The sequence below is a fragment of the Lepus europaeus genome, chromosome 5, assembly GCF_033115175.1.
Source record: "Lepus europaeus isolate LE1 chromosome 5, mLepTim1.pri, whole genome shotgun sequence".
In the NCBI taxonomy this organism is placed as follows: Eukaryota; Metazoa; Chordata; class Mammalia; order Lagomorpha; family Leporidae; genus Lepus; species Lepus europaeus.
Window position 1 is genome coordinate 17,643,334 of NC_084831.1, and position 24,805 is coordinate 17,668,138.

Genomic DNA, 24,805 nt, shown 5'->3' on the forward strand with positions numbered 1-24,805 from the left:
AGCATGGGGAGGGGGGGTGGAGAAGGAGCCGTTTTGAAATATGCTGGAGCGTTCTCTTCACAAAGCCTGACCTCCGGAGAAACCATTTTACCAGAGCTGGTCTGCTGTTGTTTTACCAAACCCCTGGGGGAGGGAGATTATCCCTGTGGTGTGCCCCTTCCTGGGGGGGGGTGGGGGGTGTAGATTACTCCTGTGGTCATCTGCCCCGTCCTGGGTGCAGGCTCCCTAAAACCTGGGTCTAATCGCAGACTTCCCCGGGCTTCTCCTCCCACCCCTCGCCACAGCTGCACGGTTCACAGCAGTTCCTTCTACCTGGCACGTAAGGACCACCTTTTGACAGAGGATACAAGGCGCACCAAAATGCAAAACCCGGGGCTGGGCGTTTGGCACGGCCGTTAGACACTGCTTGGAATGCCTGCGGCCCACACTGGAGGGCCTGGTAGGAGTCCAGCTCCACCTGTGATCCAGCTTCTTGATAATGAATGCGCTGGGTGGCAGCAGATGCTGGTTCAAGTAGCTGGTCCCTGCCACCCACACCAGGAGGCCTGCAAGGAGTTGAGTTCCTGGCCCCTGGCTCTTGGCTTTGGCCTGGCTGTTAGGGGCATTTGTGGAGTGAACCAGCAGGTGGACTCTCCCCCTCTCTCTGCTTTTCAAATAAAATTTAAAGAATTAAAAGGCGAAAACTGCAGTTTGAGGAGTAGGCATGAGCACCAGGCTGAGATACACCAGGGATACTGGAATTACCAGGCCAGGAGCTCAAACAAACAAAACCACGATTAGCGAGCTGCAGGCCGGATACAGCAGAGCAGGGCTGGCTTCTGCTCCTGGGCCCTCGGCTTGCTGTCGCCTCACCTGGGAGCTCCCAGCATCCCCAGCCGCGGGAATGGCTGCTCTGGAGCTGCTTCTTAGGGTGTAAATGCAACTGTCACCAACAGGGGGCGTTCACAGCCCACTCCACCAGGGTCAGCGGCTTTGTAGTTGCGCAGGAAGAACAACACTCAGACTCGGATGTGAATCTCCCCATGGCTAGGAGGGAGTCTTTTGCTTTACCACATCTTCATGGGAGAAGCTAAGGAGAGGCGAGTCCTTGCAAATCATAACGAACCTAGTGTCAGTTGGAGGGCCCTCAATGACCTCCCACCTTCTCCTTATACAAAGGGGACACTGAGGCCGAGAGGAAGCAAAAGCAGGGGGCAAGATGACATGGCGGGGCGGGGAGGAGCGTTTGCCTCTAAGGCCTTCCCGGCAATAGTCACGTCCCCCTTGTCCCTGCCTTCCCAGGGCAGGGTCTGCTCTGTACCATGGCGCCTAGGACGTGGGCCTCTGGGCGTGCCTGACCCCCAGGCCTGGGCGCGGGCCTGGCTGGTGGACGCGGGAAGGGTTCACGTTGTCCTTCAACGCAGAGCCCATTTCAGACAGCGGAGGGTGGTCTTATGTCCTGGTGTCGGGCGTATTGGTGGCTTTTATTTTCCGCTTCATAACTTCCAGAGCTTCTCAAAGTTTTACAATCAACATTTGTAATTTTGTAATCTTTCCCCATCTTATTTTGAAAAAGAAGGAGTTTGGGGGTGAGGGTGGGGTGGGCAGGGAAATGCCTAGCTCTGAGACCCCCCGAGCAAAGCCGACCAGTAGCGGTGACCCTGGGCAGAGCCCCGTGCTGGGAGAGGTCCTCCCCGGGCAGCCGCCCTCGCCGCCTCACTCTTGCTCCTGCCATGTCCTTCTCGCTGTACCACTGCCAAGTCGGACTCATTTTTCAGCGCCAACAGCAGCTCTGCCAACCGCGGGAAGGTGTTTCGAAGCCTCACCTCGCCCAATTGGCACAGCATCGTCTGCTCCTCTGACCACCGCAACACGTTACTCGGACCTGCTTTATAACTTGCACCATCTCCTGCCTGGTCCCAGAGTCACCTGCACCGGGTATCTCTCTCCTCCGGGACTGAGACCTCCTTGTGGGCAGAGCCTGCCTACTATTTTCTTTGTATTCCTAGTGCACCCTCAGCCTGGCACAGGCTAGACTTCGAATGACTGTTGGCTGAACTTAGGCGACTCAAAACCGTAACATCCTAAGAGGAGTGTCGCATAATCAGGTACTGTAGGGAACGACTGACAGGTGGGGTGGGTTGAGTCCAGGGGTGGGGGGCTGTGGCATCTGGTGGCACCTGGCCTCTACGAGATGCTAAGAGACGCCCAGCTGTGACCACCAGAAGATGTTGGCGGTGTCCCCCCAAGAGCAGAATTGCCGCTGGTATGGAGAACCACTGCTCTACCATCTGCAAGGGGTTCTCACAAACAGTCCCTGGAGGCAGGAACACCCATGTGACAGCGAAAATGGCAAGGCTCTGCAGAGTGTAGGGGTCTCCAAGTCCAACTGCAGGCCTTGCAGGACCCCAGCAAAGTCTTTGCTTCCCCTCTGGGTGTGCCCACTCCACCCCCACCCTCGTGCCCTGGGTTCCACCCTCTCCTGCCCCCTCCTGCCCCGCCCCTGGCCTGTGCCCGGCTGTGGCCCAGCCAGCAGAGCAGGCCGGGCCCTGCCTGACGCGCTGCTCACATCCCCTTCAGCTCCTTGGGCTCATCTCCGTGCTTGAACACGCTGATGGTGACCTGGCCCGTCTCGGAGCCGTACTTGTTCTTGACGAAGACCCCATAGCGTCCGCTGTCCTCGCTGTTGACCTTCTCGATGGTGATGGTGACCTCCGAACCCTTCACCTCCATGCGGTAGCGGTCCAGGAAGGTGACGGGCTGGTCGTTCTTCAGCCAGGAGATTTCAGGGGTGGGGTCTCCTGAGATGACGCAGGTCAGGCATAGGGTCTGTTTCAAGGGACAGGAAGAGAACAATTGCATCACCTTGGAACTTGAACTTGGCACCTTCGTGCCCCCAGAGAGCCCCCAGGACAGGCTGCTCTTTGTGATAAACTCACTTTATTGAAACCCATAAAAGGGAGTGTTGTGTTAGTTCTCCACCCTTCGCCTTTCTCTGGCAATATTTACCAGTTAGGATTTCAGACTTTGTTATTCCAGTGCTTATCTGCCCCCGGGTGGCCTGCACTTTGCTTTATTGCCTTCTGTCCTATGTTTCATGATTTTACCATGCAAGTAGATTAGGTTGCTGCAGGACAAAGATGTTTGCACTGAGTTGGAGAATTCTTGACCAAGCTCTGATACGGAGCTGTGGTGATAAAGTGTTCCACAGCCGGACCCGGGGTGTGACTTTCAATGCCACCCCTTCAGGCTGTGTGGCCTTGGGCAAGTTCCTTAACTACTCTGGGCCCCAAATTTCCTCAGCCATAAAGTGTGACCAGGAATCCTCCATGGCACATGTTGCCTTGATGGCGAGATGAGCTGAAATGTGCAGTGTGGCTGGAAGAGGGCCTGGCCCAGGATAAGCGCCACAGCGGTGAGCGAGCACTTTCGAGAATCCTAGACTACAAGGGCTGGGAGGGATCTTCCAGCAGAAGGAAACATGAAAGCCAAGTTCATGGACAGAAAGCTGTGGTGCCCAGGGCTGCCTAGAGAATCGGTGTAGAGCTGGGTCAAGCCCCAACCCGGGTGTGACACCAGGGCCATGCCTTTCCTTTGTATCCCGTACAACCCCTGAGGTGGGATCCCTGGGCCCCTCTGGGGCCCCCAGCCCCTTGGCCAGCCAGCCCCTGCTTGGCTCCTGAACCACACAGCGCCGTGTTTCACAACCTGCAGGGGGTGCGTGAGGGAACATGTGGCCCGGGAGGGTCCGTACCTTATCCTCCATGATGGTGGCCACGTCCGGCAGGCCCCTGACCACCTTGGCACGATCTGGAAGGGAAACAGGAGACCCCGGTGACGGTGCTGTCCTGCCATCTCCCCCTGGAGCTGAGCCAGGTCCCCACAGAGCTGAGCTGCACTATTTTTTTCTTCTATTTTCATCATTTTGGCTGAAGTCTTTAAAATAGTAGTCCAGGCTACAGAAGCAGAAGATGGGGGTGGGAAGTGCGCTGCTACCAGCGATGTGAAATAGTTAGGTGCGGTGGTGCTCAGAGGGGCCAGTGAGATGCCCCTGTCCTCACTTCCTGGGACAAAGGGTAAGTGAGGCTGCTCGGGGACATAGACCAGCAAAATCTGCACAAGGGCATCGCCAACCAGCCAGGGGAGGGTGCCCAGTGGGGTCAAGAAAAGTGGGACCCAAGGGCCGGCGCCGTGGTACAGTAAGTTACGCCTCCACCTGTGGCACCGGCATCCCATGTAGGCACCAATTCATGTCCCAGCTGCTCTACTTCCAGTCCAGCTCTCTGCTATGGCCTGGGAAAGCAGCGGAAGATGGCCCAAGTGCTTGGGTCCCTGTGCCCACGTGGGAGACATGGAAGAAGCCCCTGGCTCCTGGCTTCGGATCAGCCCAGCTCTGGTTGTTGTGGCCTTTTGGGGAATGAACCAGTGTATGGAAGACCTCTCTGTCTGTCACTCTGCCTCTCAAATAAATAAATCTTAAAAAAAAAGTGGGAACGAGCTCTTGGGGCTCCGCCATGCTGGTCAAAGCAGAGACCTGGTGGCCACTGTGGGCAGACAGGAAGAGAACTTGGTCCTAAGTCACAGGGCCAGCGATCTCCTTGCTGGCCTGGAGGCAGTGGACAGCCGGACCCTGGACTGTAGATGTGCAGCCAGCCAATGCCGATGGCGGCTGTCCAGTGTGGGAGAGGGGACAGGTCCCTGACCCAGGTGGGGAGGGCCCCAGAGATGGGTGCTGTCGTGGGCAGGAACTTTGGCCAGGCCCAGGACTTGGCTTTAAGGATGGGAGGGACTGTCCTCCCGGCCTGGGCTGGCCTTGGGGCTGTGCTCCCTCCACCAAGGTGGCTTCTCCCCAGGGCATGGTCACTTAGACCTCCCGACTGCCCCTTGCCAAAGCCAGCGATGAACCTGAGGCCTGGATTTCCCATCAGGTGGGGACACCCAGGGACCGTGATGCCCCAGCTGGCGGCATCGTGGAGCTCCCCAGCTATCCAGGCTCTGCCCCTGGGGCCCACCTGGCAGGGCCCTGGGTGCTCTGCTGCCCGGGGCTTTCCCTTACGGGGGTCCCTACTTTTCATCTGCTGGGCCAGTGACACCGAGAGCCAGGCTTTTAGCACCAGGCCCTTCAGAACCGGCTGGGACAAGCTCATGTGTGCGGACGTTGGGGTGGCTCCCACAGCTGCCGAGGCCATGTGTCCCTCTGGGGTTGGCGCTGTGTCCTGGGTTAGATGAAGCTCCAGTGCCCCAAGAGCCTCAGTTCCCTCAGGAGGACCAGCCCAGTCCTCTTCCTCTCTAACCCCGTCTTTGGGGTCGCACCCACGTTGCCCACTTGGCACCACGGGTCCTTGCCGGGCACTTGGGGACCCACGATCTCGGGGATCCCCCGCCTCCTTATGTGTCTCCCTGTGTGCCGCAGTGCCCAGGTCTCTCTCCCCTGCAGGCCCCGGGGGGAGCCAGGGCTTTAGCAGCCTGCGCTCCGGGAGGCAGAGCGGGACTCCCACAGAAAGGCAGGAGCAGCGGCGGACTCACTCTTCTCGATGATGGCCAAGGCTCTGAAACACAGACATGGGAACAGGTCGGGGTGAGCCTTGGGCAAGGACGACCCTGCCTGGGCAGGGGAAAGCCACGGCCGCCAGGGGGCGCGAGAAACACAGGAAACTCACTTCAGTCTCTGGTGTTCAGCCAGGGCGTCCTCAAAAGCTGTGAGGAGGAGAGAGGGAGGGGGGAGCGTCAGGGCCTCTGCTGTGGGACCCTCAGGGGCAGGGCGACCCCCAGGGACACAGCTTAGCCCTGACTGTCCGCCCCGATCCAGCGTCTCGGGACAAGGACAGGGCCAGGACTGGGTGGGGAGCTGGGGGTCCCCCCACCCCGCCCGCCAGAGCCCCCAGCATCTCCCCACAGTTTCTCAGCAGACACCCAGACGGACGGCCGGCTCACCTTGCCCCGAGAGGTCCACCGAGAGCTGCCGCGCTTCCTTCCCGGCGGCTATCTCCAGGGTGTACTTGCCCTTGTCCGAGTCTTTGGGGTCCAGGATGTGCAGCCAGATCTCATCCAGGGTGGTGCCTGCCCGCAGCCGGTCGCCGGTCTCCAGGCGTTTGTCTCTGCGTGTGTGTGTGGCAGGGGGGACAGGGCAGTGGTTAGGGCTGGCCACCTGCAGGTCTGCAGAGGGCCCCTGCCCTGGCTGCACGCTCGGATGAGACACTCAAGACACATCCATCCCACCCTCCATTTACCAGGCCACCATTCATTCATCCATCCGTCAGAGCGTGTGGCTCAGGGGCCACGTGCCGGTGCTGAGTCTGTGACTGTGACGTGTCCTGCATGCTGCCACGCCAGGGGCAGTGGCCACCACTCTCCCCACCCTGGGAGCCTCTTCCTCACTTCTTAATTTTCTTCCTCTTAAACTGTCCCACTCTCTCCTAACCTTTGGAAACCATATAAAGTTAAATTCCTTCTTCTTCTTCTTCTTCTTCTTCTTCTTCTTCTTCTTCTTCTTCTTCTTCTTCTTCTTCTTCTTCTTCTCCTTCTCCTTCTCCTTCTCCTTCTCCTTCTCCTTCTCCTTCTCCTTCTCCTTCTCCTTCTCCTTCTCCTTCTCCTTCTCCTTCTCCTTCTCCTTCTCCTTCTTCTTCTTCTTCTTCTTCTTCTTTTTTTTTACTTAAGTATCATTCCTGGAGACTCCTGGCCCATGTCCCCAGTGTGGGCTTTGTCACTCTGGCTAGGCCTCTGGCCTTGCCCTCACCCTGTTGATGAACTTGACCAAGCCAGTCTAGCCGTCCCCACAGGACAGAGGCGGTGATGTCTGCTCCACGAGGCTGAGGCGTGCTCACAGTAAGAAGGCATGGGCAACTCTGTTCTCAAGCTGGCTGGGGTGACGTGGCTCCTGGCGGGGGCTCTGTGGGTCCTCATCTGTCCTGCCTTCAAGCCCTGGCCCCCAGCTAGCTGTCAGCCCACAGGTCCTTCTGCCTACACTGTTGCCCCTGAGCCTGGCTGCCCGAGTTTGCTGAGGCTGCGCAGCCCACAAGGGCACCACGGTCCACAAGGGCACCACGGCCCAGCGACTGTCGGGTTCTGCCTGTTGCTACATTCCTCCCTCCCCACGTTCCCAGAAGCTACTCTGAGGCTGAGGTCCTGCTGCAGCCATGGATAGTCCAGAAAAGTCTTCCACCATCATGGTTCCCTCTTCCCCGGGGGATCTTGGGAAAGCCCTCCAGTCTTCCGCCTGCTGCTTCCTACCCCAGCTCTCTCTGGGGACCAGAGGGCCCAAGGGAGATCCTTGTCTCTGGCAGCCCTCTGGTTCTGGGCTCTGCCAGGAGGAGTGGGCAGGGGCGAGGAGGGAGGGAGGCCCCTGTGTGGCAGGTGCTGGGCTGTGGCTCCTGGGCAAGGCCAAAACCTACTTGTGGAACCAGGTGGTCTTCATGTACTCCACGTTGTAGTACTTGACCTTGCTGAAGATCCGGATCCCCTCTTCAGTCCCCTGGATTTTCAGTGGGGTGGCAGAGAGGGCTGGGGAGATAGGAGAAGCATGAGTCTTGGGGCGGCAAGGATCAGAAGCAGCCCCTAGGGAGGTTGGGTGGCAGGGGGACCAGCACTGTCAGGAGGCAGGAGCTCCTCCAGCCCCCGGGTAGCCCAGGCGGGAGGGACTGTGCCAAGGGTAGGCTGCTTACCACCGATCCTGCCCAGCTCCGTGAAGATAGCGTCCAGGGCTGCAGGGAGACAGAGAGAACGGTCAGCTGGCCCGGGCTCCCCTGGGGATGCCCAGGGGTGGGCCCCCCCGGGTGGGGCTCCTGAGCTGCTCCCAGTGCACAGGGAGCCCAGCAGGCGGGAAGGACTGGGGCACCCACTGATACGCCAGCGCAATCATTTCCCTGCAGGCTGAGCGACAGGAGTGAGCGCAAGCTCTCCACGGTGTGCACGGGAGTCAGAGCCGCACACTCCAGGCCCCTGCTCCTGTGTGACCTTGGCCAAGTCCCTTCACCTCCCCGTGCCTCCCCCTCCCCCAGTGCCATGGGGGCCCCCATCAGTTTTACCCAGCAGGTCCTGCTCCCAGCCGCTCTTGGCCTCGCCAGCTCCTACCTTCATCCATGAGGTCCAGGATGGTGTCGTCCTCGCCTCGGTCGTCAGCGACCACAGCTCTGTAAACTCCCCGGTCCTCTCTGGACAGCTGTAAAGGAGGATGGGGGAGGCAGTGTTGGCGGGCTTCCAGAGGGCGGGACGGACAGCATCAGGGGTCCCCGGCTCTGGGGCTGCCCCTAGCGCTGTGCCCTGGGGACCCTGCCTCTCCCTGGGCCTCATCTGAGCTGGGTGGTCTCTCCAGAGCCCTCTGAGTTGCGCCAGGCAGGTCTGGGCCTGGGCAGGGCTGAGGGCAGGAACGGCCAGCCCCCCTTGGGGCTTCCAGGCACAGTGGGCCCTCCATGCAGACCTTGGCTGCGCCTGTACACCCTTCACGGGCCACCCCTCCCCTGGGGGCCCCGGATGGAGGGGCGCCCCTGCCCTGCCCCCACAGGAAGGGGTTCTTCTGGTACTTGTTTGTCAGCCCCAAATGAAATGGGGACCATTGGGGCCAGCACTGTGGTATAGTGGGTAAAGCCACTGCCTGCATCCCATATGGATGTCGGTTCGAGTCCCGGCTGCTCCTCTTCTGATCCAGCTCCCTGATAATGTGTTACGCTAATGTAAGCAGTGGAAGATGGCCCAAGTGCTTGGGCTCCTGCACCCATGTGGGAGACCCAGAAGAAGCTCCTGGCTTCGGATCAGCCCAGCCCTGACTGTTGTGGCTATTTGGGAAGTGAGCCACTCACCTTTCAAAATAAATAAGTCTTTTTTAAAAAAAGAGATTAGAACCAATACTCAGCAAAGAACTTGGTTGTGCTTAAAAACAATAATATTTTAAAAATGTATTTGAAAGAAAGAGGGAGGGAGAGGAGGCAGAGAGAGAGAGAGAGAGAGAGAGAATCTTTCATCTGCTGATTGCCTACAACAGCCAGGCTGAAGCCAAGAGCCTGGAACTGCCATTGGATCTCCCACACGGGTGGCAGGGGTCCAAGTACCACAGCCATCACCTGCCGCCTTCCAGGATCCGTCAGCAGGAAGCTGGACCTGAAGCGGAGTAGCTGGGACTTGAACCGGCGTCAGTTCCCTCGCTGGTAGCACAGTGGCACCTCCCTGAGGAATGCAGGTGTCCCCGTGGCTTAACCTGCGGAGCCACGACGCCGGCCCTGGTTGTGCTTTCAAACTAAGGTCCAGAGATCCGAAGTGAGACCCCACGTCACACAGCCCCTCCCCAGGGTGGAGGAGCAATGCGAGGGCTCTGCAGAGAGCTCACGGCGGGGCCAGGTGTTTGGTGGAGCAGCGAAGGTGCTGCCTGGGACCCCCACAGCCCACATCAGAGAGCCTGGGCTGGGGTCCCGGCTCTGCTTCCGGTCCCAGCTCCCTGCTAACGTGCACACTGGGAGGCAGCGGTGATGGCTCACGTTGTTGGGCCCCTGCCACCCACATGCGAGACCTGGGTGGAGCTCCAGGCTCCTGGCTTCAGCCTGGCCCAGCCCTGGCTGTTGTGGCCATTTTGGGGAGCAAACCCCTGGATGGGAGATCTCTCTCTGTCCTTTTTTTTTTTTTTTTTTTTTTTTTGACAGGCAGAGTGGACAGTGAGAGAGAGAGACAGAGAGAAAGGTCTTCCTTTGCCGTTGGTTCACCCTCCAATGGCCGCCGCGGTAGGCGCGCTGCGGCCGGCGCACCGCGCTGATCCGATGGCAGGAGCCAGGTGCTTCTCCTGGTCTCCCATGGGGTGCAGGGCCCAAGCACTTGGGCCATCCTCCACTGCACTCCCTGGCCACAGCAGAGAGCTGGCCTGGAAGAGGGGCAACCGGGACAGAATCCGGTGCCCCAACCGGGACTAGAACCCAGTGTGCCGGCGCCGCAAGGCGGAGGATTAGCCTAGTGAGCCGCGGCGCCGGCCTCTCTCTGTCCTTGAAATGAAATGAACGTAAATAATTTCTTAGAGCTCGTGGAAAAATTGGAATGCAGACTTATAGTTTGCCTTAAAGAGTGTTTGAAATCCATGCATGCTCTCCTGATGGGGCACATTTTTCGGGGTGGTTCTGAAGAGCCCTTATGTTTGTCTTCCCACCCCTCAAGGTCCCTCCCACACAGCCCAGCCCCACTGGAGGGTCTGGAGCCAGCTCTGAGCCTGGAAATGCGGGGCTAAACCCCACACTCTTCTCTTACAGCCCTTCCGCCCTCTCCCAGGCAGGCTCAAAGGTCTCAGCCAGGTCTGGGGGTGAGCGATGGAATGACTTGTGACCCCATCCTCTGTCCCTGTGTCTTTGTACTTGGACCCTCTGAGCGTCTGCTCCCTCGTTGGTACAACAGGGGCACACCCCTGCTCAGTCTCCCCGGGGACAGCTGCAGTGAGGATGTGAGAGGGCTGTGCACCAATGGGACAGAGGCTGGTAACAAAACCCCATGCTACAGAGCACCTGCCCGAAGCCACGCCCCACTCCAGGGGCTTGTAGTGCAGTGACCAAGGCCCACGGGGCCTCATCCTGGCTGGCCTCTGAAATCATTGTTTCCTTCCGGGTCAGCAGAGCTGTGATGGCTCCAGTGCTCCCTCGTGCCCGGTGGGACCTCAGAGCTCGGCGGCAGCACAGGGCACCAGGCCTTGTATTCCTCTCCTGACCGGGCCACACTCTCCTGAGGGCGCTGGGGAGCATTTGGGCTGGAGCAGGGAGCTCCGGGCCTGCTTGGTTCTGTCTACACCTAATGTCCTTCCTTGACCTTGATCCTAGTCCACGGGGGCAGGGAGGGTCATGGGGGGTGGGCATTTCTGCCCACCTGCTCCTTTTATAGCTGAAGGCTGAGATCAGAGAGGGACAGCAACTAGCCCCAGGATGTACAGTCAGAGGTAGGACCAAGGCAGGGGCCCAAGCAAAAGGAAAAACCAGTGAAACCAGTCCTGTCTTTATTGGAAAGGTTGCTGATTTTTTTCCTTCATGGTCCTTTTATGGGGCATTAACTTTGAATTTTAAAAATATTTCATATAATATTATTTATCTAGATTACTGTTTCTTTTTATTTTAAAGGTTTATTTATTTTTTTTTTTGAAAGGCAGCGTTACAGAGAGTTCCACCTGCTGGTTCACTCCCCAGATGGTGGCAATGGCCAGCCTGAAGCCAGGAGCTTCCTCCTGGTCTCCCATGTGGGTGCAGGGGCCCAAGTGCTTGGGCCCTCCTCCACTGCCTTCCCAGGCACATTAGCAGGGAGCTGGATCAGAAGTGGAGCAGCCGGGACTCGAACCAGTGCCCACATGGGATGCTGGTGTTGTGGGTGGTAACTGGTGTGCTCACTGCTCCCCCACTCCAGGCCTGCTCTGGACTCCCAGCCCGGTGCTCTCGCACGGCCTGGCCGGGGGCTGACGGCCACGCGTGCTGGAGCGGCACTCACCTCTTCAATGCACAGAACTGCTTTCCCCGTCTGCGGGTCGTACTGACCATCCGGGGCCTCCCTCTTCCGGAAGAGCCACTGGAAGCGAGTCTCCTTCTTGGTGTTGGTGGCCTGGGGAGGGTGGAGAGCGGGGGGTCTCCATCAGTCTCCTCTCTCTAAGGAGACACTGGCTCATCAGAACTTCCTCATAGGCACATCCAGCCTCCCTCGCCCTCTCAGCCAAACCTCAGCCGGCTCCTTCCTGTGCTCCCTCTGCTGGCTTCCAGACTCTGAACTTTTGCTAATGGAGTTCCCCTTGCCAATTGTTCCTGCTCTTCTCTGTGTGCTACTTAAAGGCTCGGGTAGATGTCACCTCCTCCAGGAAGCCTTCCTGCAAGCACCCCAGAATGCCCCCCTTCCATCACTTTCCTGCAGATACTAAGCATGAGGCAAGCTGTTTTCCAACGACCCTGCTTTGGGCTTGGCTCCCGGAGGCCCAAGGAGGTGGCTTCTTCACCTTTGTATGTCCAGTGCCTGACAGGTGCTTCGAGTCTACCGAATGACCCGCCCGTGGGTCCTGTTATCTCAAGAGGCTTTTGGTTGCTGAGAGGGATCTGGTGGGCTTGGGCAACACCTGTGCTCTGCCCGGACCCCATGGTCTCGAGCTGGGTCCTACCTCACTTCCTGACCTGTAAAGTGGCGTCAGTAACATTGACCCCAGAGATGAGATAAAATAACACCGTGGGGCACGGAGCAAGGGCTGGCATGGCTGATAGCAAACCCAGCACCCTGCCCAGAGCCCCTGGAAGCGCTAGCTCAGGCCGACGCACCTCGCACCAACCCCGCTGCTGCGCTCCTCTTGGTGGGGGGAGGGCTTGGCTCTGGGGGTTTGGTGCAGTCTCTCTGGAGCTGCTTCCCCTGTGCGGAGCCAGCCATGCTCAGTGGATCGCCTTTGGCGGGGTGGGCAGGGCTGGCCACTGGCTGGAGGACAGTCCACGAGTCCTGTCCCACTGGGCAAGGGCGGGGCTGGAGGCGGGGGGGGGGGCACTTGCCTTGCAGGTCAGCAGCACTTGGCAGTCCTCTGTGACCTTCCACTGCAGAAGTTCCTCGAAATAGGGACCTGCCAGGGCCAGACCCAGACACGCCCACCCATCAGAGCGCCACCTCGTGGCCGGGCAGGGAAGTGTTGGGAGACCCAGGCGAGGCAAGGAAGGAGCCTCTGGTGCCCACCCTCAGGGCCCGGCGGGGGCCGGGTGGCTGTGGTGGCATCAGGACAGAGCTGGACTGAGTCCCGGGGCCCCTTGTGGGGGTCCTGTTCCCCCAGCCCCGCTGTTCCCCGGCCCAGATCAAAGGCCAGGGCACAGCCCCTCCACCCCGCAGCTCTTACCCTGCTTTCTCTTCCAGTCTCTCCGCTTAGCATCTGCCTTCCTCAGGAGCTTGTCGAACTCTGCAAACACGCGGGGAGGGGCTGCGATGAGCCGGGAGCACAGGGCCAGGGAGGGGACAGCAGGGCGGGCGCTAGGCAGGGGTAGGGGTGGGTGCACTCAGCCAGCCCCCCAGGGAGGAGCGGAGCCGGGAGCCCCGGGGAGGCAGGGGTGTGGGCTGGGGCTCAGCGCGGGGCTGACCGTCGTCCACCAGCGCCAGGGTGATCTGGTTTTTGGCTTTGCCGTCTTGGAGCTGAGCGGTGTACGACCCTCTGTCCTCCTCAGACAGGTTCTGGATGATCACTTCCACCAGCCCCTTCTCCCGTTCAAAGTTGATCTTGCGGTTCTGGGGGGAGCAAGTGCACAGAGTCATCTGGCATTCCCCTCCCCGGCCGTGGGGTGCACCCCAGGGACTGGGGCGGGGCTCCAGGGGGAGCCCTTCCCTGCCTGTGTAGACCCGGGTCCCCCACACCTGCCCCGGGGAACGGCTCCAGGGCCCAGCGGGTGAAGAAAGGAGTCCTGGGGGCGAGAACTAACTGTGGTTTCCTAACAAGCCCCCAACCCTCCCTGGCCCCACAGGAGGTAGTTGTCCACATCGTTTATCGTTAACACGCAGACAGCCCATGAAATACGCAGTCTCATCTCAGCAGCACCTGCAGGCTTGCCGCCAGAGGGCGTCTTATTTACTTTTAGGAGTTTTCCAAGTTTTGTCATCCACTTTTGGGTCCCCACTCTCCCTTGTGTGCGTGTTTGCAGGAAGTGACCCACGAGTCCCGCCTCTGCGGGGGGCTGACAGCCCCTGGAGGCCCTGTGCTGGATGGCAAGCCCTGGCAGTGTCCTGTGGTCTCGGTTTCTGCTCCGTGCTCTCCCCAGGGCCACTGGGTTCATCTACAGGGACCGAGAGCTTTCACCCCGTTGGCCACCTTCCCTGTGTTCCCAGATCTAGGCTTCCCGGGTCCCATTGTGAGACGCAGAGACCGAGGCACAGAGCGGTGAAGAGGCCGGCCCTCGGCCAGGAGCCCGCGGAGGTGGACAGAGAGACTCTCCCTCCCGGAGCCTGCCCGGGGCTCCAGGGCCCCCTCTCCAGAGCACCGATTTCCTGATGGCCGTTTTGCCATCTTCTCCAGAAATTCACACACAAAATGAGATTGAATCACGAGGTTGAGTTTCTCCTGAGACTGGGAGCACCAGTTTGCAGCAAAAAGATTCGATTGTCGGGGCCGTTGCCATGGCACCGTGCATTAAACCTCTGCCTGCAGCACCGGCATCCCATGTGGCTGTCAGTTCAAGTCCCGGCTGCTCCACTTCCAATCCAGCTCCCTGCTAATGTGCCTGGGAAGGCAGTGGAAGATGGCTCAAGTGCTTGGGCCCCTGCACCCATGTGGGAGACCCGGAGGAAGCTCCTGGCTCCTGGCTTCAGATTGGCCCAGCTGGCCGTTGTGGCCATTTGGGGCGTGATAGAAGACCGACCTCTCTGCCTCTCTGTAACGCTGCCTTTCAAATAAACAAATAAATCTTCAAAAAAACAGTTGAATGTCACAATTCACAGGGTTCGATCTAACATCATATGTCTACATGTATGATTTCAAATGAAGCCAGTATAACATTAACTGTACGAGGAGGAGCAGCCAAGTCCTCTGAACTAGAAAGCTGCATTTGAACACGGAGATGCTTGGAGGCAGCCTCCGTCGCGGGGCACTGCTTGCTCAGGTACAGGGTCGCATGGAGAGAAGCAGAGAGAGCAGCAGCTGCTGTGAACAAGCCTAGGAGTGGCCAACCCCCCCGGCCTGTGCACTCAGAACCGTGCCAGAGGCGGGTGCCGGGCTTAGTGGGTTAAGCCACTGCCTGTGGTGCTGGCATCCCATAGTGGACACCGGTTTGAGTCCCCGCTGCTCCACTTCCGATCCAGCTCCCTGCTAATGCGCCTGGGAAAGCAGCGGAAGATGGCCCAAGTGTTTGGACCCTGTCACCCCCGGGGAGACCAGGAGAGAGTTCCGGGCTCCTGGCTGCCGCCTGGCCCAGCCCTGGTGTTGCAGCCAACCAGCGGATGGAGGATCTTTCTGTCTCATTGTCTCTCTCTTTCACTGTCACTCTGCCTTTCAAATAAATAATCTTCAAATAATCAAACAAAAAACTGCGAGAATACTCTGTGTGTGCACCTAAGATGAGTGAGGTCTTGGCCTGCATAGTCACCAGTGTGAATGTAGAGTTTTCATCCTGGACTGCTGGGGTGTTCCGAAGTTGTGGGGAGTGTGCGAGCCTATCTGTGGGCGGCACCTGGGTCCCACTTAGCTGCCCTCCCCAGGACAGCCGGAGCGCAGGCATTTCTGGAACACCCACGGGTGAAGGGCCCCGCGGGGGAGGGGGGTGGCTGGGAGCTGCTGGCGCCCCTTACCGGCGAGCTGAAGATCTCTTTCTCGTTGAAGATGAGGTGCAGCTCGGCCGCCGGAGATAACTTCTCCACCTCCAGCCAGAGCCGCACCTCTCCCTTCTCCAGGATGTCCACGTTCCAGCCGGAGATCAGTTTGATCACTGGGAGGAGCCAAAGGGAAGGAGTGTGGGCGGGGCATGCTCGACTCCGCCCCCCTCCCCAGCAGCGCCACCCCAGGGTGCACCACCACGCAGGCGAGGGGCTCAGAGAGGCTGAGGAGGCACAGGCTGGGGTCGGCTAAGTTTCTCCTTTCCAAGGGCTCTGGGGGCCCTGGTTCTAAACCCGGCTGGCTGGGGCGCACCCTCAGAGACTCTGATGTGTCTGGGGCGTGGGGGCGTCTCTCCCGTGCAGCCAGATTTGGAACCCCTGCTTCAGAAGGTGCCCACTACACCGGGCAATTCTGGGGAGCGTGGGTTTAGCTTTTCCAAGCCCAGGTGCTCGGAGCCATAATAATGATTCATGGAGGAGCCGGTTAGATCTGCACCCCGCCACCCCACGCCCCCCGCTGGCTCCCCATGACTGCCCCTGCCCGTTCATTGCTGGCAAGCCCTGGTCTCTGCCTGCTCCCTCGCCCACCTCTGCCCTCCAGGACCCTCCAGGCCCAGGTTTTTCCTGCTTCTCAGCCCGACCCAGGGCTGCTCAGGCCCTAGCAGTGGGCCCAGGGCAGCTGGCACCACTCACCGGGGTTCCTGATCTCGTGACTCAGCTTCTTCAGCCTGTTCAGCTCTGGGACGGGGCGGGGCGAGGAGGAAAGCAGACAGAATGAAATCTGCAGGCACAGGGGCTGATGACGGCCCCGGATGTCCCGGGACCCCGCGGGGGCTGGCCGTCACCAGGGTCACTTACTGATGACATCGGGGGCCTTGGCCTTGGGGATGGATCCTGGGGCCACAGCCCCCCCTCCCCGAGACTGCACGTTCTCTCTGTCCTTCAAAGCCTGGCTCCCACGCCCCCTCGCTGGGGGAACAGCCATCCTGTGCCAGGCTCAGGCTCAGTGCTGTCAGCTGCTGTGGGCGGGGCGTTACTCTCCCGCCGGCCCCTGATGCCCGAGCCCCCCTGTCAGCCCTCTGTACCTGCTGTCCTAGCACCTGCACGCGAGGACTCAGTCCCACAGCCCAGAGCCCCCGCTGATGCCCCATCTACCCGTTGTTTCTTTGTATCAGGTTTCTCTCTCCTCTAAGCTGAGCTCCGGGCCTACTCCAGCGCCCGCACACAGTAGGTGCTGAATAAGTAGGCACTGCCTGGGTAAACCGCCAGGGGCAGAGCCCATACCGCATTTCCCCTTGCAAGCCCTGGAGGCTGGGCTCTCAGCGAGCACCACAGAGCCCCACAGAAACCCACCACTTTGGTGGAGGGCTGTGGTTTGCACAGAATCATCCCGATGGATCTGCACAGAAGCAGTGTTTCAGCTGGGTGGTCAACCAGGCGTTATAACCTCCCCCGCAGGTGAGGGCCCCAGGGCCCAGAGCAGTGATGTGGCTTGCCCACAGCCCAGCGGGACCTGGAACTAGATGATGTCTCTGGTTTGTGCATCTTAAAAAGATCAAAGGGCCTGACGTGCCACAAACGGGATGACAACGGGCCAGGGCCCTGCCAGTTGCTATGGACATGGCAGCCTCATCCGTCAGCAGCCCTGGTTTCAGTTCCGTTGAAACCACCAAATGTGGATGGTCTTAGATGTGGCATCCATTCTCTGGTTAGCCACAGTCCCCACTGCTCCCTACTGCATCCTCATTTCTCAGACCAACCCCTGTTTGCAAAGTATCGTCCTCGTGCACTATGGGTTTTCTTAGGCTGCTGAAGGAAGCAAACTCATTCCGATAACTTTGCCTTTGTCAAATGTGGGAAAACCAGAGAGACAAGAGGAATTCTGCCAGCCAGGGTCGGCTGCCTGTTGAGTTCCCTGATAGAACTCGCGGGGTCTGGGCTAGTACCTGGCAGATGACAGGTGCCTAACAGGTGTGTACTGAGCCACTGGCAGAATGGACGGAAGCCTGGGCGAGGGCTGGCGGCTGCAGAAGTCGCTGCTGCACTCAGCTTGCAGCCTCCTGCTGCTCTGGGGGTGACTGTGTTGGGGCTGCTTGTCTGGGGTCTGTCTCTGGGGAGACCGAGGGGCGTTACCTTCCTCGGTCAGCGTGTGGCTTGCAGAAATGTCTTCGTCAGCGTCGGTGACCACCACCGAGTAGGTGCCCAGGTCCTCGAGACCCGGTTCCTTCAGGATGATCTTGGACCTGGCAGAGGGAGAAGAGCAGAGGCTCTGGGCTGGGCTCCTTGGCCCTGTGCGTCTGGAGACTGGGAGGGGAGGTTCCCATTCAACTCTGGTAGCTCTGGGCCTCATTCCAGGTCTTGGCCAAGCCAGGAAGCGGACAGGGCAGGGGGAGGTGTGTCTTGGGATCTCCTAGGACCTGGCACCTGCCGTGGCCCCATGAGCCAGGCCCTCTGGCACAGAGGCTGCTTGCTGGCTGCCTTACCCCACCTTCTGGCAGGGCTCAAGGTGTTGGCTTTGTCTCTGGGAGACAGAGCTGAGGGCAGGAGCTGTGGGGGCAGGAGTGAGACACGGAGGCATTTGACAGTGGCCCAACCCCCCATGAGGAAGCTGCAATGGCTCAAACAACATGTGGCTCCAGAATTCTCAGAACTTGGACTTGAAAGTGGTGAGCTGAGGGCCTGGGTTGTGCTGCAGACACACCAGTGTGAGTCTCAAGTCCTGGCTGTTCCGCTTCTGACCTGGCTCCTGCTACTGCACCGGGAACCAGTGCGTGATGGCCCGGGTGCTTGGGCCCCTGCACCCACGTGGGAGACCCAGAAGGAGCTCCAGGCTCCTGGTTTTGCCCTGGCCCAGCTCTGGCTGCTGGGGCCTTTTGGGGAGGGAACCAGCAGAAGGAAAATGGATTTCTCCCTGCTTTCAAATAAATAATAATACAAACGCCACAAAGCCGTGAGTTGATGGTAAGAGGAGGGTGGAAGCTCACTCCAGCTCCGGAGTGCGAAGGCGGGGCCTTTGGGAGGAGGTTGGATTGGACCTGGATCCTGACGGAGGAGGGAGAGCCGGCACGGGCGCTTGTGCCACTCTGGGCCACCACGGCACTGTGCCAGCAAGAACACCATTGCCAGACAGGGGACCCAGCCCTGGACTGAGAGGCCCGGGACCGTGAGCTGCAGTCAGCCCCTCCCCCGCAGGCAGCGGCTCTCAGGAATCTTGTGAACATGAAGCCCGGCCCAGAGGGCCTGCAGGAGCCAGGCTGGAAGGAAGCCAGGTCTGGTCCCTCCCGGGGAGACCGAGGCAGGGCACCCGCGGCTCCTTACAAAACAGAGACCTCCAAAGAACCAAACGCCCCCTTTGAGCCCCTTAACTGCCCTGGCCTCCTACTCCATGAGGCCATGGTCCGCACCCCGGGGGCCAGCCCACTCCCCTCCCAGCACAGCGTCTGTGGGTCCCGCCCTCCACTTCTGCCCTCCCCTACGAGAACGATGCTGGGGCCTGGGCCTCGGCTCCCCTCACTTACTTGTTAGCTCCGTCCTCGACCTTGACCCTCTGGGGGTCCGGTGGGCCCTTGTAGTCTTTGGACCACTGAAACTCCGAGGAGTCGGGGGCCTCAGGGGCTTCGAAAGCCAAGTAGATAAAGCCCTCTTCGTCCACGCCAACCTCGATCTCCCGGGCATCTGGGAGTGAGACCGAGGGAGGGCACTGGGCATCGGTAAATAACAAACCAAGCCACGCCCCCTCCCCCCTGCACGTTTCTAAAGTGGGGTTGACCATCCTTCCCCGAGGGGCTTGTTGGGGGCCGGGGCAGGGTGGGGGCCAAGCACAGCACCTGGCTTGTAGCGGGAGGGGGCCAGTGGGGGCTGCCAGACAGGCCAGCCCGCGGGCACCACCAGGGCCCTTCTTTAGACAGCTGTGTGGTTTCTCAGCGCCGTAGGATGGAGCTACCATCCAGGCACAGGGAGCAGCTGTGTTCCTATCTTGGGATCTACCAAGTAACCAGAGAGGGAGAGGCAGGGCCCGAGGGAGGGAGTGGCCCGAGGCCGGGGTGGGCAGAAGGGCCTGTGGTCCCCCAGCTCCCCGCGGGCCCAGCCTGGCTGGGGAGCACCGGCTCCCTCTGGCCACGCTACCTGGCTTCTCCTCCATCAGCACAGGGTCGGTGGGCATCGAAGGCTGCCCCAGACCCGCCGAATTGATGGCCTGCACCTGGAACACGTAACTCTTTCCTTGCTGCAAGTCAGACACCTGGGGCAAGGGGAGGGGACAGTGAGCTTTGAGGAGGCGAAGACCTCTCGCTGGGGGACCCTGAGGGGCTTGGGGCAAGGAGCAGGCGCTCTCCTGAGTTCCAGTGTTCGATGGTCCACTCGCGGCCCAGGAACTCCACCCACTGGAAGATCAACTCATCCACCTCCCCGCAGGCAGACCCTATCCCTCCCGGCCACCCTCAACCCTCCCTGGATACCATCGCCCCACGCTGACGGAGAGAGGCCTGGGGTCCTCTCTGACGTCCTCCTCTGGAGCCCTCCCCACCCAGCAACCAAGTCCCAGCGGTTTCACTTCCCTATGCTTCCGCACACGGCCCTCCCCTCCGGGTCCCAGTCCCCGCCCCTCACCTGGATTCTTCCAGAAGCTTCCTAAACAGCATCTCTGCCTCTGCGCCCTCCCTCTCCTTCTCTCTTCCAAGCTGACCGTGCTTAAATCTTTCCATAGCCTTCAGGGTCAAGTCCAATGTCAACTCCCCATCCTCCTTCCCCTCTGCTGTACCCCTCCTCCACCTCCTGGCTCCCTCAGGGTCCCCACGCCATCAGGTCAGTTCACACCTCCTCCTCCCTCGGACAGTCTCACCACCTCAACTGAGTCACTGTTCTGCTCAGCCATCTGCAGGGGTTCTAGATGAGGCTCGCACCTTCCCGCTCAGGCCCCCAGAATTCCGTGCGGGCCCTCAATCGCAGCACAGTGTTGTCATTGCCTGCTGCCCACTGATTGCAGCTTCTTGTGCCAGGGTTCCGGGCCTGAGCTGTGCTAAGGGGAGGGTCAGGAGGGTCAGGGGGTGTTTAGCGAGTGACTGAGTCAAGGAAGACAGCCAACTGTCCCGACGCAGAAACCAGTGCTGAATCACCGAGGGGCCCTGCTTGGCCTGGGACAGCCTGGGCGTGCGGGGCGGGGGGCAGACCACCCATTGCCAGGACCACCCCCCCCCCAGCCACTGCGGGAGGGGGGCTGCAGGACCTCGGGGGATTCCGCTGGCCAAGGCTTGTCTGCTCTGATTCTGAAGTGGCCTTAATTTCATTTTACAAAATCAAGGTATTTCACTTTGTTTCTGATGATTCGAGAGGTATATGCTGTTGGGGGAACTTTAAAGAGGAATGCACACAGAAGATGGGGCACAGCGGCCTGCTAACGAGCACCCTGGGAGCAGCAGGCGATGGCTCAAGTCCCTGGGTCCCTAATACCCACGGGGGAGACCCAGACGGAGTTCTTGGCTCCAGCCTGGCCCAGCCCTGGCTGTTGCAGCCATTTGGAGACTGAACCAGCAGATGGAGGATCGCTCTCTGTTTTGCTGTCTCTTTGCTTTTCAAATAAATAAATAAATAAATAAATGATTATTATTATTTTTTTTTATAAAAAGGAAAGAATAAAGTCTCCTGGCAATCCCAGAATGGACTCTTAAATGCACGTTAAACCCCACAGAAACATGACATGTGCTGGATTCCACTTGTTGGTATCAGAGTTACAAAGAGAGAAGAAGAGAGATCTTCCATCCTCTGGTTCACGCCCCGGATGGCCAATTCAGCTGCCTCGTTATTTCTGCACCACGGTTCCTGGGCTGGGCACGTGCACATGCAAACGCTGACCTACTTGGCTGGCTGTCACATGAGTTTTTAGGGGCGTCTGCCTGGCACGGAGCTAGGAAGGCCACCAGTTAGCCTGATTTACTACCAATTCGCTGTGTAACCCTGGGTAAGTGACTCTGCCTCTCTGGTCCTCTGTGCCATCATGGAGGATGTGATGGTGAGGTCATTCCAGCTTTGCTGTTCTGAGGTTCTGCCATGTCCAGTGGAGGGAAGGCCCAGGGCTGGCCAGCAGATGACGGGGCAGGACTCACCCTCAGGTGAGTACCGGGGACAGGGCCTGGGGTGGCCACCTTCCACTGCTCAGAGCCATCTTCCTGGAAGCTGACTTGGTAGCCTGTGACTGGTCCAGTGCCCGTGTACAGTGGGGGCTCCCACTGCAGCATCAGGGAGGTGGCCCGCACCTCGGACACCCGCACGTCGTACGGCGGCCCTGTGGGAGATGAGAGGGGGCAGAGATGTGAGCGGTGGCCGGATGGACGGGCAAGGCACCGGGCAATCAACGTGCCAGCCACAGCCAGGCCTAGGTAGGGTGGCTCCATGCTGAGGCTCAGCCTTGGGCCTGGAAGAGGTCACCTCTTCAATATGTGCCCTGATCACCTCCTCCTGGAAGCCTCCTTGCCCTTCCCCCACCCCGTCCCAGGCAGCATTAAAGGGCCCAGGGTGTGGCCTCTGGAGTCAGAGCACCAAGGACCCTGTCCCAGCTCCAGCCTTTCCTATGGGGATTCTCTTGTCTTCTCATCTACAAGATGGGGACATGAAAGTTCTTACGGGACAATGCTATGGTGAGCATGAAGGAGACTGTACAGCCAGTGGTATACAGCAAGTGTTCAATAAACATCACCTCTCGTCTAAAGTGTCACACACTGTAATCGCCAGCTGCTTGGATCAAGGTTTCGTGTAATTGCCAGAACTGAGCTGAACAGAGCTGGAGGAGGGTGTGACTGTCCCCCCCAGGGGGCAGGGCGGGGCTCGTGTGTGAGCTGATGGGTGGGGCGACAGTGCGCTGTGCAGGGGGACCAACCATCCTGGGTGTCCAGAATTGAGGGGTTCCTAGCAGCCAACTAGGATGGTCCCAGAGGAACTGGCACGTTGGTCACCTTAGCAGTGTGCCTTTGGGGTCAGAATCACAGGGAGGATGGGGTCAAGTGGGGAGCAGTTTGTGCTGGGGGTACAGGACTCGTTGCCGGCCCAGGAGTCCTCGGAGCAGAGTTCAGAGCCTGCCTGCGATTGGGAACACGGGCTCAGTGTGTGGAAGGGCCGGGGGCACAGGGCAGGTGCGAACACACGGAGAGCACACTCCTCTCCCGGGTTCTGTCGGTTCTGTCGGCGAGGGGTCGGACGGGGCTGGACTTCGGGCCTGCAGGCCCCTCACCTGGCTGGGGCATCGTCCACTCTTTGCATTCAAACAGGCTGCTGGGTGCCGACAGGTCACCAACACCTGCCCAGTTGACCGCCCGGGCCCGGAACTCATAGAAGTGGCCCTCGTGGAGGTTACTGACCTTGAAGGACACAAGCACAAGCCGTGAAGACGGAAGCTGGGGCCGCCGCGGGGGGAGGGGCCCAGAGCAGGAGCTCCGGGGGGCTCTAACCAGGCCCGTCCCAGTGCCTGCTGCCTTCCAACATTAGCTGGGCAATGGAGGCGGGAGCCCGACACCCCCAGTAGCCAGCAGCGGCCCTCGGCCTCCCCCGGCACAAGCGTGATGGCCACAGCGCAGCCTCACCTTGCACACCCGGCTGGGGACGGGCTGCTGGTTGACTGCGTGCCAGTCCAGCTCCTCCGAGTCGTGCTGGTCCAGGAAGTAGCCCCAGTAGCCAGCAGCGGCCCTCGGCCTCCCCCGGCACAAGTGTGATGGCCACAGCGCAGCCTCACCTTGCACACCCGGCTGGGGACGGGCTGCTGGTTGACTGCGTGCCAGTCCAGCTCCTCCGAGTCGTGCTGGTCCAGGAAGTAGCCCAGGATCTTGCCGCCTCCACGACGCTTAGGGGGTTTCCACCCGATGACCATCTCATTCTTCCCGCAGCTCAGGAGGGCGAAGTCGTACGGGGCAGATGGGGTGGCTATGGGGAGGAAGGAGGTGAGGCCGCTGCTCCCTAGGGGCGGCTGGCTTGGGCACTGCGGCCTGTGGGAATCAAGACCCTGCCGTGGTGCCCCCCACCCCCAGCCCCAGGGAGTTCTCCCCAGCACCTTTCCCCTGGAGGGTACCTGGGCTGCCCCCCTCCCCCCCCGCCGAGCTGTTGGGGTCTCCTCCCACAGTTTCTCCCTCCCCAGAGGCAAGGGGTTCCGGGCCAGCTGCAGGATCCTCAGAGGGCGGATGCCCCGCTGCTCCCAGGGCTTGGTCCTCCAAGCAGCATTTCTGAGCTCGAGGCCCCTGAGCTGCCCAGGGCCGCTCCCGCAGCCTGCACACCGCGCTGCGCTGCGACTTACCCAGAGCCTGCTTGACCCTGATGGGTTCCGTGACGGCTGAGCTCTCGCCCACCCCGGCCTCGCTGACGGACCTGATGCAGAACTCGTACTCCCTCCCGGTCCTCAGCCCGGGAACCGAGAACCTGGCCGAGGAACACACAGCCCTCAGGGGTGGCCTAGCAGTCTGGAGACATGCCCGAGCCTTCTAGAACGGCCTGCTAGGACACGCTGTCACCAGTGCGGTAGGGTCTGAGGCTTCCGGGCCCTGCTGACCCAGAATTAGCGCCGGACCCCACACTCGGCCTGAAGCGGAGCCGGAAGGATGCTGCCGTTGGGGTTTCAGAGGCCGCCCGCCCCTGCAGAGCCTGCTGCGGCAACACAGCTCCTTGGGGAAGGACGCCCACTGACGGAACAACGGCCAGCCCGGGACCCAGAGCTCCACAGCGCAGCTCCTGGGCTTTGGGCCATCCTTGAAGAAGAAGGAGGGGTGGGGCCGGTGCTGTGGTGCAGCAGGTTAAGGCCCTGGCCTGCAGCGCTGTCATCCCATATGGGCACCTGTTCGAGTCCCGGCTGCTCCACTTCCAATCCAGCTCCTTGCTATGGCCTGGGAAAGCAGTGGATGATGGCCCACGTGCCTGGGGCCCTGCACCCACATGGGAGACCCAGAAGAAGCTCCTGGCTCCTAGTTTCAGCTCAGCTCAGCTCCAGCCATTGCAGCCATCTGGGGAGTGAACCAGTGGATGGAAGACCTCTTTCTCCCTGTCTCTACCTCTCTTGTAACTCTGCCTTTCAAATAAATAAAATAAATCTTAAAAAAAAAAAGTTACTGTGATGGTCTGCATCAGTGCTGGGATGAAAACCACAGAGACCTTTCAAAGACCCCTCAAGGGAACCGCCACCCAGAGATGCACACGGGGCCCTCTGGCTTAGAGGGAACGTGTTCTCTGGGCTGGCGCTGTGGCGTGGCAGGTGCAGCTGCCACCGGTGATGCTGGTCACCTGTATCAGAGCGCCTGGCTGCCCTGCTTTTAATCCAACTCCCTGCTAATGCTTCTGGGAGGGCAGTGGAGGATGGTACAGGTGCTTGGGCCCTGTCACCCACATGGGAGACCTAGGTGGAGTTCCCAACTCCTGGTTTTGCCCTGCCTCAGCAAGTGCTGATGGTGACAGAGCCGCAATCCCCCTGCCCAGCAACACACTTCTAGAAAGGGGACGTTGCCTTAGGAGAGGGAGGGAACACCTGGACAGGTGAGGCTGGAGGTGACTCCCCAGGCAGACCCTGTGGACAGGAGATGGAAGCGCAACACTGGCGACA

The 24,805-nt window shown here is 60.1% G+C and overlaps 1 protein-coding gene across 1 annotated transcript in view; it reads right to left on the minus strand.

The window, feature by feature from the left end:
• Positions 1-2,481: 2,481 nt before the first annotated feature.
• Positions 2,482-24,805, minus strand: part of MYOM3 (myomesin 3) — a 47,007-nt gene continuing 24,683 nt past the window's right edge. The window contains exons 17-37 of the mRNA XM_062190635.1: positions 23,513-23,634; positions 22,958-23,145; positions 22,460-22,586; positions 21,339-21,517; positions 19,363-19,477; positions 18,756-18,912; positions 17,371-17,480; positions 15,931-15,975; positions 15,214-15,350; positions 13,020-13,164; positions 12,782-12,841; positions 12,447-12,514; positions 11,416-11,526; positions 8,050-8,137; positions 7,641-7,679; positions 7,371-7,479; positions 5,914-6,077; positions 5,640-5,676; positions 5,506-5,528; positions 3,734-3,789; positions 2,482-2,808 (exon numbers count right to left, since the gene is read on the minus strand). Coding sequence (XP_062046619.1) covers positions 2,545-2,808; positions 3,734-3,789; positions 5,506-5,528; positions 5,640-5,676; positions 5,914-6,077; positions 7,371-7,479; positions 7,641-7,679; positions 8,050-8,137; positions 11,416-11,526; positions 12,447-12,514; positions 12,782-12,841; positions 13,020-13,164; positions 15,214-15,350; positions 15,931-15,975; positions 17,371-17,480; positions 18,756-18,912; positions 19,363-19,477; positions 21,339-21,517; positions 22,460-22,586; positions 22,958-23,145; positions 23,513-23,634 — 2,344 coding nt within the window. The 3' untranslated portion in view covers positions 2,482-2,544. The remainder of the gene's footprint in view (positions 2,809-3,733; positions 3,790-5,505; positions 5,529-5,639; positions 5,677-5,913; positions 6,078-7,370; positions 7,480-7,640; positions 7,680-8,049; positions 8,138-11,415; positions 11,527-12,446; positions 12,515-12,781; positions 12,842-13,019; positions 13,165-15,213; positions 15,351-15,930; positions 15,976-17,370; positions 17,481-18,755; positions 18,913-19,362; positions 19,478-21,338; positions 21,518-22,459; positions 22,587-22,957; positions 23,146-23,512; positions 23,635-24,805) is intronic.